This window comes from Lucilia cuprina, chromosome 5 (assembly GCF_022045245.1).
Source record: "Lucilia cuprina isolate Lc7/37 chromosome 5, ASM2204524v1, whole genome shotgun sequence".
NCBI classification, from domain to species: Eukaryota; Metazoa; Arthropoda; class Insecta; order Diptera; family Calliphoridae; genus Lucilia; species Lucilia cuprina.
This window is the reverse complement of record NC_060953.1, coordinates 36,847,974-36,864,571: the sequence shown is the minus strand read 5'-3', so window position 1 is coordinate 36,864,571 and position 16,598 is coordinate 36,847,974. Positions and strand designations below refer to the sequence as shown.

Below are 16,598 nucleotides of genomic sequence, written 5' to 3'. Positions count from 1 at the left end.
ACTATAGACTAGACTATAGACTAGACTATAGACTAGACTATAGACTAGATTATAGACTAGACTATAGACTAGACTATAGACTAGACTATAGACTAGTCTATAGTCTAGTCTATAGTCTAGTCTGTAGTCCAGTCTAGAGTTTAGTCTATAGTCTAGTCTATAGTCTGGTCTTTAGTCTAGTCTAATCTATAGTATAGTCAATGCCTATTTATTAGTCTACTGTCAAGATTTTCTTTTAGTATAGAAGGTACGATATATGTAAGTAAATCGAACTTAAGAAGTCTGGATGGTGAAAAGGAAATGGATCATCAATATAAAAAAATCTACTTTGGAGGAATTTTTATGGGGACTGAATCAATTGTGTTCACATAAATACGAACATAATTTGTTGCTGCTAAAAAGACTTTTTACTTATGCGCACCAGTCTATTAAACTGGGTGTTCTATGTTCTATCATTATGAGAGTTTTTGATCTGTTCTATTGAAATGAGTAAGAATGAATAGTTGTATATTGTTTATATGCAATTTAATTGCAATTAAATTTAAAAACTGTCTAGTCTTCATAAGCACCCTTTAATACAAAAATCCGATTTATTTTCATTTATTTAAGGAAAACTTGTATAACTTAAAATATAATGATTGATAACTTCCGTTTCAAGCTTCGTCTCTATGAATAAACAAAATGTTTTAAGTGTTAATTAAAATAATTAATTATTTAAATTTATTTAAATATTTTATGATAAACAAATTGTTACAATGTATATAATTTGCATGTATTTATTGTCTATTGATGTCTTAATTTTAGTTTTATTTATTAAGTTATGAAAAGATTTAAAAAGTGTTTCTCACTAAAAGCAGCGGAAGAAAGCATTAACATTAAAATATTAGTAAAATTAATAATATTTATTTGCTGTAATAAATATTTAAGTTGCATCAAAATATTTTCATTTAAAAATCTTGAAATATTTCAAGTTTATGATTGAATACTGACAAATAATCTGACATGAAGGCAAATCCTTCATTAAAGCATATAATTATATCAATTATTAATAGTAAATTGGTTAAATTAACTACAATGAAATTATTTTTATCGATTTTCCATAGACATTGTTTTTATAGTTAAACACCTTGATTAAACATCACATTTATGATAAATGATGTTTTAACTCTAGAATTAAGTTATTTTTCATTATTCTCCATTAAATTACAGTCACTTACTTATGAGTTGTTTATTTCAAAATTCTTATTATTAACTTTATATTTATTTGAAACGTTTCAATTATTGAAAATTAATGTTGCAATTAATAATAAAATAATATATTCGATTTAGTTAACAATCAAATTGCTTAACATTTACATACATAAATAGTATGTATGAATTAAATTTCCACTTGAAAATATTAACATACATACATACGCATAATAAACGGAAATTAGATAATTTTTTCTATTAAATGCATTTACATTAAGTATTTTTAATGAGAACATTATCCGAGTAGACAAAACTTTAAAGCAAAGTAAACTAAATCCTTTTAAATTTAACAAACGAAACTGTTGCATGTTAAACTTACCGGAAATTAAGGATTTGTATAAAATATAGGTTTCTATATTGAAAACTCTCGATCAAAACCTCAAAATAATTTGATAAAGATGAAATTTTATCAATAATAACATTAAGGTGTATTGAGATAGTTTCTTATCTCAAAGATCTACAACAGGATTTTAAAAACTACAATACTGGAATGTTTCGATATATTTAAATTTTTCACGATTTCGTACTTAAGAACAACCTCATATGTAGACAAGACTCTAGTCCAGACTATTGACAACACTATAATTCACACTGTAGACAAGCCTATAACACAGACTATAGTTAAGACTGTAGTTCAGAGTCATAATAATAGTCCAGACTATAGTCACAACAATAGTCTAGACTATAGTGCAGACTATATAAGACAATAGTCCAGACTATAGTCAAGACAATAGTTAAGACAATAGTCCAGACTATAGTCAAGATAATAGTCCAGTCTATATTCAAGATAATAGTCCAGACTATAGCCAAGACAATATTCCAGACTATAGTCAAAACAATATAAGAAAGACTATAGTCAAGACAATAATCCAGACTATAATCAAGACATTAGTCCAGACTATAGTCAATGCAATAGTCCAGACCATAGTCAAAACAATAATCCTGACTATAATCAAGACAATAAGTAGTCCATACTTAAAAACGACCTCATATGTAGACAAGACTCTAATCCACACTATTGACAAGGCTATAATCCAGACTGTAGACAAGCCTATAATGCAGACTATAGTTAAGACTGTAGTCCAGAGTATAGTCAAAACAATAGTCCAGACTATATTCAAGACAATAGTCAAGACAATAGTCCAGACTATAGTCAAGACAATAGTCCAGATTATGGTCTACACAATAGTCCAGACCATAGTCAAGACTAATAGTTCAGATTGTGGTCAAGACAATAGTCCATAGATTTTAGACAAGACAATAGTCTATAGATGAGTCCAGTCTATAGACGATACTATAGTCCAGGTTACAGTAAAACTATATTATAGACTAGGCAGATCATAGTCCAGACTATAGATGAGTATGCAGTCCTGACTATGGACGAGACTACAGTCCTGACTATAGACTCTTAGTCAACATTATAGGCGATACTAAGTTTAGACTATGGTACCTATAGGTATCATAACATATATTCCGAAAATTAAAAACGGGGTTTTATTTGTGTTAATTTGTGGATATTTGCATTCTTTTTCTTAAGGGTTCCGCAAGGCTTTCATTTGGGTCCAGTATTATTCTAAATATTCATTAATGATTTACGAACTTGAATTGAGAACTACAGAGTTTTAATGAATGCCGACATTCTATAGACGAAGTTCAGTACTTTAGATAAATGAGTATGAACTAGATAAGGTTGATGGGTTACTTGATTTTGTCGTAATTCCCACATTTTTTCCGAAAATTAAAAACGGGGTTTTATTTGTGTTGATTTGTGGATATTTGCATTCTTTTTCTTAAGGGTTCCGCAAGGCATTCATTTGGGTCCAGTATTATTCTAAATATTCATTAATGATTTACGAACTTAAATTGAGAACTACAGAGTTTTAATGAATGCCGACATTCTATAGACGAAGTTCAATATTCTAGATAAATGAGAATGAACTAGATAAGGTTGATGGATTACTTGATTTTGTCGTAATTCCCACATTTTCCAAAATATTAATAAAGCCAAAGGAGTATTAGGATTCATGGAAAAACATTTGATACGTTCAAGACCTATTTTACTTAGAGTATGTTTGAGTTGTTTAGGATCTACAAAATGAAATTGTTTCAATATGTATCCATGGGTGGAAAAACCTAAAAATCTATGATGAAAATTTTATTATATGCAGAACTATAAATAACTGGATAGATGAACGGTTACAGACGTACATATATAAGTATGTGGAGCGGAGAGGACCGAGAAATGTTGAAATACTTTATCTGTCATTGCCAAGCTTTCGTTGAAATTACATCCAAATATCTTGTTTTTAAAGATATTACAGCTCTCAGGAACACTGATTGAAAAATTCTGTGGAACTACGTAGGTAAAACAATGTGTCTGAACAAAGGACGATAATATTTATATAGTTGTAGAAGCTTTTACCACAAACTTTTTTTCTTAAAAAGGTTTTCAGAAGTGGCTCGACAGTGGCCTAAATTAGAGATCATTTTTGGTATTGCTTGGATGAAAAGCAAAGATCATTCAAAACTGCTTAATTCAACAAAGTTCGAATCATTTTTGAATTTAAAGAAGAGTCTAACTCTGAATGAATTCATACTTGTTCTTATTAAGCACTACAATATATCACTTGTTTCAGTATAATGGACTATAATCTAAAAACGTACAGTCTAAGAAATTTTAAAGATATAATTTTAATGCTAATTTTCGATATTAAACTTCTGAAGAGATCAGGTGAGTTTCAGAACTTTTCGAACGGTAGTTAGAAAAGTATTGGATTTTGATCCAAGTATTTGAATTAAAAGTTTGACAGTTTTAACAGCTTTAGATTTCATTTGGGTCAAAGGCGAACACCATTTATTTTCTATATATTAAATATGAGTGTATGTTTGTATGTTAGAAGTTTATATACAACAAAATTTCTGAACCGATTTTCTTGAAGTCGTGTATGCCTGGAAGAAGCATAGAAATTTTAAGTGGGCACTTACTAAATAAATTATAAAAGTAGCATATCTCCCAAAATTTTGACATCCATAAGAAAGTTTGTGGACAAAATTGGCAAAATGGCTATAGTGGGCGTGACACCATCCGTTTAAAGAAATTATTAAATCAATATATTTGAGAAAATTTTGTCGGAGTCAATATAAAGGCAAAAAATGTATGGGCTAGCAGCAGGGGGAGTGGTACCACCCATATCAATTAATTTTAAAATATTAACCTTTTTAATGTAAGCAACTCGTCATAAGGTGCCTTTAGTTGGCCACGTAAATAGTAAACTCTTACTACAGTTATTGATTGCAATAGAAAATTTTGCAAAACATTTGTTAAAGCTGGTAATTTATTGTGTTTGTTGCAACAGCCAGTAATTGGTCTAATTTCTACTTTAGTAAATTTTCAGTTAATAGAGTGTTAAGTTTACACATAATTAGAAAAACAGCAAAAGTTTAGGTATAGTTTTAGTTTTAAATTAACAAATCGAAAGTAATTTCATCAAAATTTTTAATAAATAAATATTGAAATTGAAATATAAAAATAAAAAAAGATAATTAAATAAAAATTTTTCTAGAGTTAAATTTTAATTTAAAGGATACATTTAATATATAAACTGGCATTTAAATACAATTATTATTTTGTTTATAATTACCGTAAGCATATTATTATTTTAAATAATAATTAAACATTTGTAATTAAATGTTTAAATATTTTATTAATAAATAGAAAAATTATTTTTTTATGATTGTTATTAAATAAATTCGCTTAATTAAAGTGAGTCCATTAACTGGTGACATCATTTATATTTTTTTGTAATAAAAGGCAATTTAATTTTGGTTTGAATTAAAACCCCAAATCTTAAGAACTTAAATTATTCATTATTTATTTTTAATTATTTCTATTTAAAATGTAAAATTTAATTAGCGTAACGAAATGACTGACCATATTTCTAATGTTAGAAATAATTATAATAATGTTTATTTTTGTTAATTTTTTTAATCTTAAATTACCTGTAAACAAAAGGTCCCACCTCTTGTAATTTTGGTTTTTCACCCTGTAAAAAACCATCAGGATTTGTGACATTATATATGTAGACCTTAGTTAAACGTATCACACCGGGTCTCTGCCAATAGTGATAACTTAATGTATCATTCCACAGCCTTAAGTTCTGAAAGAAAAGAGTGAAAGAGTTTGTAAAAATATATTGTAAAAAATTTAAGTTCTGATCTAGAGTTCTGATCAAAAGATCTTTTCTGAAGTGAAGCGTATTAGAGAGAGAGAGAGAGAGTTCTGCATAGACCTTAAGAAATAGTAAAGGGACGGTGCAAGGTCTAGAATATAAGACCAGTGAAGCAAAACTACTTTTTCATATCTGGTCACATTTTTTGAACATACAAAATCATTAATTAAGGTGTCTAGATCTCAATTACAATAGGGTACCCAATTTCAATACTTTTTGATCAATCCTGCCTCTCGCAAACGTTTGGAAATAGTTGCTCGAGTAGCTACAAATGACTATGCAACCTCATGTTGAGTCTGACAACAATCTTCAAAGAATAATGCAACCAATTCCTAGATTGGCCAGCTGGTCGACCTGAATATAGTAGGCGTGGCAGCACCCATATAAAGTATTTTTTAAATATGTATATCTGAGAAAATAAAACAGGTAAAGTCCTCAAATTAGGAGCCACTTTAGTTTCAACATAATTATTTAGGAGAAAAAACTAGTGGACTTGTAAGTAATAAGGGGCGTGTCAGCTCATATATGAAATAAATACAATATTTCTTGTATCTGTTGAAGCTAGAATGTTCTAATTTTGCACAAAGAACTTTTACATATGCCCACCCGAGGCATATTACCTTGGTGAAATCTCAATTTTGGTGTTACTGCAATATCCCGAGAAAAATAGGTTCTACCAATATCCCTAGTCTGCCGCGAATATAAATTGGTAATGTCAAATGTATTCTCGGCCTTGGAATGGTTTGGTGTGGAGTTAAACCAGACTTCTATATAATCTGGCACTACGGGCTGCTATGTAACAGAGCAACTTATGCTGAATTCCTGAACCCGTAGAGCATCTCTTACTCTTTGATTAGTAGGGCGCCAGTGTAGGTTATGGAGTTTTCAGTTTGACACTTGGTAGATGTATGTAATTCCTCCTTCCTTATGGTTTTAAAATGAATCTGATGTATGTTGGTCAACGTTCGGGAAATTCTCCTCTAGTGGACAGGAGACTAGTAATGATTTAGTATGACTCTTTCTTCTGAAAAGTTATCTTGAGTTGTTTTATCATAAGGATATATATTAGGATAATACTACGAGACTTGGCTAAGACCTGCCACTCAGCATGTAGCGACAATTATTGGATTTTAATTGATTTTGGAAATTTCTACATTTTTCTTTACATTATCTCGACATAATGAAGGCTGAGTATATCGGACTAGCATATATGTGTCTAGGTGCTGTTGCTGAAACAACAGGTCATGTGGTTGCGCGGGCTTTAATGCGATGAAATAGGTCATTTGTTGCTGAGGATTGCATTCCAGTTAATTCAGTGTTTCATTAGGGTAGAAGGGGGACCATACACCACTTTTTTTTTTTTTGAGGCGGCCTCAAATTTAAACCACAATACATATTTTTAATTGTTTTCTTGGTTCGGATACTTAGATATGTTGGCTTTAGTTTTATTCCTTTCAATCTTTCCTAAGACATCCTCATGTACATATTTTTTTAACTTTTCCGCACCAACCGAAAACGGCGATACCACCCTATCCATGGGGTAAATGCGCCAAGCGGATGGGTCAGATTTGTCATTAGTAAAATAAAATAAAAAATTACAAAAATAAAAACTTATTTTGCTGTTTTATACTTTAATTCATTAAACAAAGTATAATAAACCAGATATTTATTGTTTATTTCATAAAACTTAACAAAAAAATTAAAACAAATTATTACTGATGTATTCTATATTTTAACGAAATTTTCTTCTACATCACAAGCATTACATATATTTGGCGAATGTGCCCCACTGGCAGTTTTGGGGCTTAGTTTCAATTTTTTTCGGTCTTCAAATTATATTTTCGAAAATATTATTATCTTATTGTTCACTATTATTGACCTTCTAATACTGACCAATATATTTTTTTCTATCACTTAAACAAAAAGTTAGCACAAAAAGTTCACACAGTGAAATATTTTCACAGCTTTGAAAAACAATTAATCATGTCTACCTCCCATCATATGTAAAGTTAATGTTTTAAATTTTCAGGGATGATAGATAATCGATAAACGAAAACAAAATTTGATAATGCGATAAAATCGATTACTCAGTTTAAACGTTATTTGCATTGCCGGATGTGCCCCTATGGCAAATGATCCCCCTTCTACCCTACATCAAATAGGTGGCCACCTCTCGTTTATCCGAAGATTGATTTTACCTGATCAATCTGCAATTGGCCATTGATTGGATGGATACTATCCACTTTAGCAAAGTGCTTGTACATGAACCCGAACCGCCATGTACAATGATTGACACCTGAGTTCTTTATAAAAGGAATCAGAGGCGCATGGTAGAGCATTTTCAAGTCTACCCTATGGATGAAAAATACCACCGTGAAATAAGGCCGTCAAGGCAGGTGTTCGCGTTAAGCATTCATGCAAACGCGAACATTTGCGTAATTTTATCAGGGGGTTTGCAATCTCCCATATGAATTAAATACAAAAACTCGTACAACTGTAAAACTATTAGAGCTAACATCTTTAAATTTAGCCAAAACAACTCACATATCTGTGTTAACATTTGGGTAATAAATTAAGGGACTAGCACTAGGGGACGTTGTACCTCCCATATAAATTCAATACAAAAAGTAGTTTATCTGGGAAACTATTAGAGTTAGAAACGTCAAATTTCGCATGAGGAACTGTTAACATTTGTAGAAATGTGGACAGTCTAACAATAGTTATTTTGAATTAAATTCTAAAATTCGTATATCTGGGAAGTTTTTTATTTATATTTTTTTAGAATAGTAAAGTGTACGGTACTTAGCTTAGGTCTATATATTATATATTAATCCAAAATTATCTTTAATAAAGGGGCATATAAGTTCAGGTATAAATGAATATAACAGTTGTTTCTTATTGTATACTAACCTTTAATATAAAATAATCCAACCACGGTATGGTGGTTAAAAGTATTCCTAAAATTAATGTAATTATACCAATAATTATCACAGCTAGTTTATCTGCAAAGACATAACGAAAAATAATAAATTAATAAAAAAAAATATTAAAAAAAAATGTTTATAATTATATATGTAAAATTAACAATTAAGTTTAAATTTGTCTTTAAAATGTCATTTTAAATTTAAGAGAATTTAGTTCTTAGAATTTTTTCTATAGCTGACATTGAAATTGATCACGTACTAGAATTGAGAAGGTTCATGACTAACAAAAACAAATCTGTTGATAGACAGACTATTATGACATTTTGTTAATATAACAAAATTTTAATTGTTTTATTTTTTTTCGTAATGATTAATTATTATAATAAATAACCTACCATTGTCAAGTAAATTTATAGAATTTTTTGAAACTGTAATATTTGTTAGCAATATAAAAGTTTTATCACATGCAGGACATTTTAATTGATCAGTTTGTATAACATTTTCTAAATATGTTTGTTTATTATTTAAAAATAATTTTGGATTGTTGAGATTTTTAAATAAACTTTTCATTTTCACCATTATAACACTAACATAATTTTCTTAATGTTTTATTGATTTTTCTTATTAATTTTGATTTTTTTTAATATAGTTGTAATTAGTTTTCGATTTGTCTACTTTATTCTTATATCCGCATTATATTTTTAACATTCTATTCCAAACAGTTTTATTACTCAACTGTTTTGGACTGAAAAAATTTTGTTTTGTTTGTTGTGAAAAGTTCAAGACGTTTGGCATATTTTTGAGGTCAGCACTTTGAATTGAAATGTCTTTAAGAAGTGCAAATGTGTTAAACTATTTTTGCTAACATCATCATAAAATGTTATAAATAATAAGAATTATAAAACAAATATAAAAATGCATAAGAATTATTAAGTTTTACCACTTGAAAGAAATCTTGTAGAGTTGTTAAATTATGAAGTAATCGGGTTTAGAGTTACAAAGTCAAGTTTATTGGTTTTATAGCAAAAAATCTTAGGCATGTTTGTTCCTACGATACACTACTCTGGTTTTGAGTACATATATAATTACACACAACCGCGGATCCAGCCCTAGTGAATCCACGCTTGACGTACACAGATGGGAAAACCTGTAGAAATGAACTGAAAATGATTCACTCCGTTGACAAAAGTGAACTTGAACTATTATTAACATTTATACAACGAATGTGTATAATATTTAAATAACACTCAGTTATCAATTTGACAACAACTATTCTAATTTTATAAACGTATCGTTATCATTGCAATAACACATTGTTGTTATTTGTATTACTCTTGTGAGGGATAAACGTGTAGAAAAGTCCCGAAATTAATACAATACGTTGTTAAAAGTAAGCTTAAAACTTTTGTAAACATTTAGACAATGGATGTCTATAAAATTTAAGCAACACTCAGTTGTCATTACAACAACGCATTGTTGTCATTCAGATTACTTCTGTGAGTGAAAAAAAAAACTGATCGAAATGTACCGTTTTCTGGTAAGCTCACTTTACCGGACAACGTTTGTCAACATTTAGACAACGGGTGTGTAGTAAATTTATGTAGCACTCAGTTATCGATTTGACAACAACGATTTTTATTTTGAAACCCCATCGTTGTCATTTAAACAATGCATTGTTGTGATTTTGAGTACTATTTGTTGTTATTTCGGCAATACATCGTTTTTATTTCGACAACGCATCATTATCATTTCGACAACGCAAGGTACTTTAGGACAACAAAACATTGTCACAATATTATGAAACAACTATAAAAAATAGTTAGCCGCCACCAGTCGTACATCAAATCTGTGTTTTGCGATTTGACAACGATATGTATTGTTTTGATTTTTTTTTAATTTGACAACTATTTATGCATACTCTGGCAACAGATGTTATTAAAAATCTAAAAACGCTTAAGAGTAAATTTCAAAACGTAGTTTTTCCCTCAGATATATCTGATCCCCTAGATTCTCTTGAAAATGATTACCCATTTCCATCTTCAATATATTTCTCATATTTTACGCCTATTCATTATTTTAATGATTTTTAAACACCAAAGTTCAAAAAGCTTCTATTATGAGTATAGGTTTTAAAAAGCTTTTTCATTTTCTTTTATTAACTTTACTTAAAAGAGTTATAAATAATTGTAATACATTAATTTGAGTGACGGTTTTTATTTTTATACATTTTCGATATGGCCAATAAGCATTTAGGACACAATGATACTACCAAATACGCAGTGCATGCATCGACAGACAGGCAAACATTAACGTGATTTAAACATGTTGTTAACAAATTATATTTATCTAGGCTTTAGTTTGTTAATAAAGCAAATGTATGTTTGATTACCTATAATAAAAAAACTCCATAAATAATTACAAACTATGGAGTTGGATAATTAAAAGTATTACTAAATTTTATTAATTATTATGTTTTTAATTGGTATAATTTTAAAGAAAAATGTTCCTTTAAAAAGTAATATTGATTTGAATATTATCCATGAATTTTAAGATTTTAACTCTAATAGTTTCAAATACAAATTTTTATGTAAATCCTACACAGAGAGAAACCCTCGTTGGAAAATATCGAAATTGATACAATACGTTGCTAAAGAAGAGCTTATCACATTATAAAAACTATTTTTATTTGTTTCCGTGTGCTTGATAACGTGCAAACTATTGCAACATGCTAACTTCTTGCAACAACAAATCCCATCTGTGTACATATAGTACACTTTAAAGTTTACGACTATTTAAAAAGACTTCATTTAATAATTTGTGTACTTTTAACTGCGTCAACTTAAAATGTCATTTCAAGCAACAAATTAACTCAACTAAACAATTAACCAGCCAGCTAATCATCAGCCCCTGAAATTGACTGACAACAACCAAACGGTTACATCCATCAAAGATTTCTTGTTTGACAGTAAAACTCTTTGTGTTTTTTTTCCAACATGCAATAGTAACGATGAAGTAAATATTTTTTATCAATGATCGTAAACAAAATATGGACTACTGGTGGCGCTGATTATATGAACATGGTTGAACATATATGTATGTAAATAGTGTTTCCCTTGGCCTTGATAATTATTAATTTACAAGCTTCTTTTTCATATTTTTTTAAAGTTAAGCTTTTATTTGTTTTTATAATTTCTGCGTAAAACAACTTTCTCTCTCTGTTACTGGGCCAAAAGCAACTTACAACTTGCATTTGCTAAAATGAAATATGAAACTAAATTATCATTACCAAAACTACTATTCAAGGTCAATGGTAAAATGTGGAATACATTTTACTTAAGTGTGGTATGTGGGAACTCAAAAATGATCCTACGTATGTTGTTTTAGGACTTCTTTAAGTTGGTTAATAAGCTAAGTAACTAACTAACTAACCAACTAACTAACTAAGTAACTAACTAACTAACTAACTAACTAACTAACTAACTAACTAACTAACTAACTAACTTACTAACTAACTAACAAGCTAACTAACTAACTCACTAACTAACTAACTAACTAACTAACTAACTAATCTATCTATCTATCTATCTATCTATCTATCTATCTATCTATCTATCTATCTATCTATCTATCTATCTATCTATCTATCTATCTATCTATCTATCTATCTATCTATCTATCTATCTATCTATCTATCTATCTATCTATCTATCTATCTATCTATCTATCTATCTATCTATCTATCTATCTATCTATCTATCTATCTATCTATCTATATATCTATGTATCTATGTATCTATGTATCTATGTATCTATGTATCTATGTATCTATGTATCTATGTATGTATGTATGTATGTATGTATCTATCTATCTATCTATCTATCTATCTATCTATCTATCTATCTATCTATCTATCTATCTATCTATCTATCTATCTATCTATCTATCTATCTATCTATCTATCTATCTATCTATCTATCTATCTATCTATCTATCTATCTATCTATCTATCTATCTATCTATCTATCTATCTATCTATCTATCTATCTATCTATCTATCTATCTATCTATCTATCTATCTATCTATCTATGTATCTTTGTATCTATCTATCTATCTATCTATCTATCTATCTATCTATCTATCTATCTATCTATCTATCTATCTATCTATATAAAATTTTGCTTCATTCTTGACCACTGTATGTATATTTATTAATTTAAATTAAATTACACACGTTACTACCAATTAATTCAATATTAATATATTAAAATTATTTTTTTTTATTTCCACAAATACCTTTGGGGCTTTTCCATAAGCAATGAGTAATGTGCAAAGATGATCATTACAACACTATTAATGACGTTCATTAACTGGTCCATGCGATTCCTGGCTTAAAACGAAACTAATTCTCAACTAAACGTCAATGTTGCTAACCTTGTCGGCATTTATGCTGGTTATTTGAGATCGGAAAGTTTATTTAAATTTTTCTTTCTGGTTTGCAAAAAAAAAAAAAAAAATAATCAATAAAATGTGTAAATAAAAACTAGTTTAATTTATTAAACACTTAAATTATTTTGAAATGGAATTTTACCATTAATTTGTAAAACGATGTTTAAGAATCGTGCAGGAAAATAAATAACAACAAAGTATTTAAATGTTTTTTTTTATAATTATTTAAATACAGTTATTTAATTGTATTAAACATACAACAAAAAATTCTAGTGCCACACATGGCTGATATTAAATTATTCATAGTGTTACATTTTTTTTACTTAAATGAGGAAGTAAGATAATACAATTAAAAAAATTATATGAATTAAAAAAAAGATTTCTTATTGTTTATTAAATATGACACTTGGACATGTTTAAAGAATTTAACAATGAAAATCCTTTTACGCCATCTAAAATAACAATAAATTAAATTCATTTAAATAATACATTTTTTTTATTTTCTCATATTAGTTTGTAAACAAAAACCATCAACAAATGTAATTGAGAATTATGAATACACTCAAAGAAAATGGTTAGGAAAATAAAATTTGTTGAATATGAAACATTTGTAAAACAATTTTCTATAAAGAGAATATTTATCGAATTTTTTCTTTATCAAACATTTTCCATAAAAAGAATATTTTTCGAAACGAACAAATTTTTTTGAGTGTTTTACTAACTATAATGAAGTACTGCTCATAATTTGTTCAGACATATTTCTGTATTAAATTTAGTGGTACCAGTATTTCTAGTTTAATACAAAAAAATTACAATATTTCCCATACCCAGCAACAACAACAACAATAACTGAAATTTTTAATATTTTAATAAAAAAGAACAACAATTACTCTATTATTTTGCAACACAATTATTTATTTATTTATTTACAACAATGCGGTTGTGACAAAAAAAAGCCGTGTTGCACGTGCTTTAAGCATTTATAATTTTTATTGTTTTCTATTGTGCACGTTCTTATTATTTTGTTTGTCACATTTTTCATAACAGCAACAACAAAAACAATAAATATAAACAATAATCTGTCAGAGGAAAAAAGTTTGAAAATGATAATACAGTTGATGGTGATGGTGATGGCGATAACATGTTAACACTTTCAATCAGTGTTGCCAACATTGGTCAAGCAAAACGCGCGCAAAAAAATTAAAAAGGGGTAAAAAAGCGTAATTTTCTAACTGAAAATGGGTAAAAAAGCACTAACGTTTTTTCAGTCAAATATTGTTTATTTTAATAAAAATTGCACATTATTTCGCTCATTTCCTATAAGACTCCAAAATTAGTTTTTAAGAACATTGGGCTGCAAAACAAAACATGCGTCATACTAAAGTCTTTCACCGGCGTGAGTTAGATTTTTAGTAACGTAAGAACTAAAACTTATGTTTGACGAATATTAGATAAATAAGATGAGAATTTTAAAAATAGTAAAATTTCATTAAACATTCAAACTGACACTACCAACTGGCTAACCGATGTACCCACACCCAAATTGTAAAATTTTACAAAACTTATGAAATATATATTTTTTGCAAAATCTATATATATTATTTTTAAGTTTTTTAAGTTCTGGAAAAATTGTTAATTTCACTGATAGTGAATAACATAACTTATTTTAAAGTATTTTGAATATTTTTTTTTTTTGTTTTTGAAGAATATTTGCTTTTGTACATTTTGTAAATAGATTTTGTTTTGTTGGTCAGTTATAGACCAATCGTCATAAAATTCGGCATAAAGAATTATAATAAAAATCTTTTTATTGCGAGTACAACGATGAAGTAATCATGGAGGCTTTATATATGAGGGATAGATTCAATTGTGTAAAAAAATTATATAAAACTTATTTTTTGTCAATTTTCATCACTGTACTCATATTTTTAAGGGGACCTTAATAGGAGGTAGGGCACGTTACCGATAAATCTGAATTAAATTCGGTAGGAAGATTACATTTGTATAAAAGTAGTTTATTTCGAATTTCTCCGCTAAACACGTATTTTTAAGTCAGTATTGAGCGTTAAAATCAATTTTTGAAGGTGGCCATATGTGGGGGTAGGGTCAATTATGGACCGATTGCCGTAAAATTTGCTAGAGAGATTTTGGCTTATATAAAACATATTTATGTCGAATATTTTTAAGTCGGTAATGAGCATTAATGTCATTTGGTAGAGAAATTTTGATGCATATTAAAAATTTGTGGAAAATTTAACTCGTTTGCTCTTTACGTTCTAACCCTATCGTGCTTTCAACAGACAGACGGACGGGCAGATGAACAGACGGATGGACATGGTTAGATCGCCTTAGAATTTAATAAGGACCCAAAATATATACGACCAATGTGTTACAAACGGAGTGACAAAATCAATATACCCCACTCATCTTGGGTATATGTTGGGTATAAAAAGCACTAAATGCACTGTCATAAAATTAGAAAGCACCACTTTAGTGCCTTTTTGAAGAAAGGCACCATGAGCAAAATTTTCCGCGTTTGGCACACCAAAAAGCACCGCAAATAGTGCTAAAAGCACTAAGTTGGCAACACTGCTTTCAATTGTTTTGATGTTACCAAAACTTTAAGGTGTTTTTTCTTTGTAAATATTTTGTCGCATGATATTGAGCGAATGATTTACTATATGCACGTTTTGACCTAAGATCTTGGGTTTTTTTTCTAAATTAAGAAAACCTTTATGAGAAAATTTCCAGAGTTTTGTGTTAATTGTAAATATTTGTGTTAGGTAAATGATCTTTACATTAGGGATACAAAATATTCACTAAAATTTTCTATAATTATTTTTTTTTCTATAAAAAAAGCCGTTATATTATTTGGAAAACTATCAGTAAATTGTATGACTATTTGCAGAAATTTTATCGAGCTCATTGGAGGGCTATACACAAACATCGATCACATAACGTATATACGATTTATCGGAACTTAAGAGCATTTCATACGATCACACTATACGTACGTAAAGTCTAATGAAAGGTAAAGTGAAATTCCATTCGTATAACAATAAAGAGAATAAAATTCGTATGATTTATATTTTTTGTGTTTAAACGATTGCTATAAATCAATTACAAGTAAGATGGAAACAGCTGTTTCACTTTTTTGTATGTTTTTATATAAAAATACATCCCTGATCTAATGCGATCTGATTGTTTTTTGTATCATTTCAAAAAATGAGGAGAGGAATGTCAAATTTTCCACCCGTATTCTCTCTCAATGTGTGATGGTTATATTACATCCCTCGTTTAGACGATGCCATCCGTACTCTTCTACACGAAATTTTGACTGATCATATTACTTGTGTGATCGTGTAAACCCGGCTTTATGAATATTATTGGCAAGCGAAACATTAGAGCAACTCCATTGCTACACCAAACTGGGATACAAAACAGGTCTGGGGATCTTCATTGATAGCCCAGAAACCCAAATAGTTTACCGTTTACTTAGTTATAAATTGCTAGCTTCCCGGCAGAATGAGGATAACATGCAATAACGGAAATACCGACAATAACGGAATACATTGCCAGAAGGCAATATTCAATATTGCCTTCAATGATAAAATCAAATTAATATTGGAATGTAAGAAAGCCGCACAGTGGTATAGGAAAAAAAAAGAGGGAAATAATTCGGTAACTTCTAAACGGTTAATCCGATTTTAATGAAATTTGGTATGCACAAAGAGGAGGTGTTGTCG

At 28.9% G+C, this 16,598-nt stretch overlaps 1 protein-coding gene across 3 annotated transcripts in view; it reads right to left on the bottom strand.

Moving 5' to 3' along the window:
* The window catches only part of LOC111687161 (lysosome membrane protein 2), a 68,746-nt gene that overhangs the window by 8,746 nt on the left and 43,402 nt on the right, over positions 1-16,598 (bottom strand). For all 3 annotated transcript variants that reach the window (XM_046951081.1, XM_046951083.1, XM_046951080.1), the window contains 2 exons: positions 8,391-8,482; positions 5,251-5,408 (listed from right to left, as the gene is read on the bottom strand). In XM_046951081.1, coding sequence (XP_046807037.1) covers positions 5,251-5,408; positions 8,391-8,482 — 250 coding nt within the window. The remainder of the gene's footprint in view (positions 1-5,250; positions 5,409-8,390; positions 8,483-16,598) is intronic.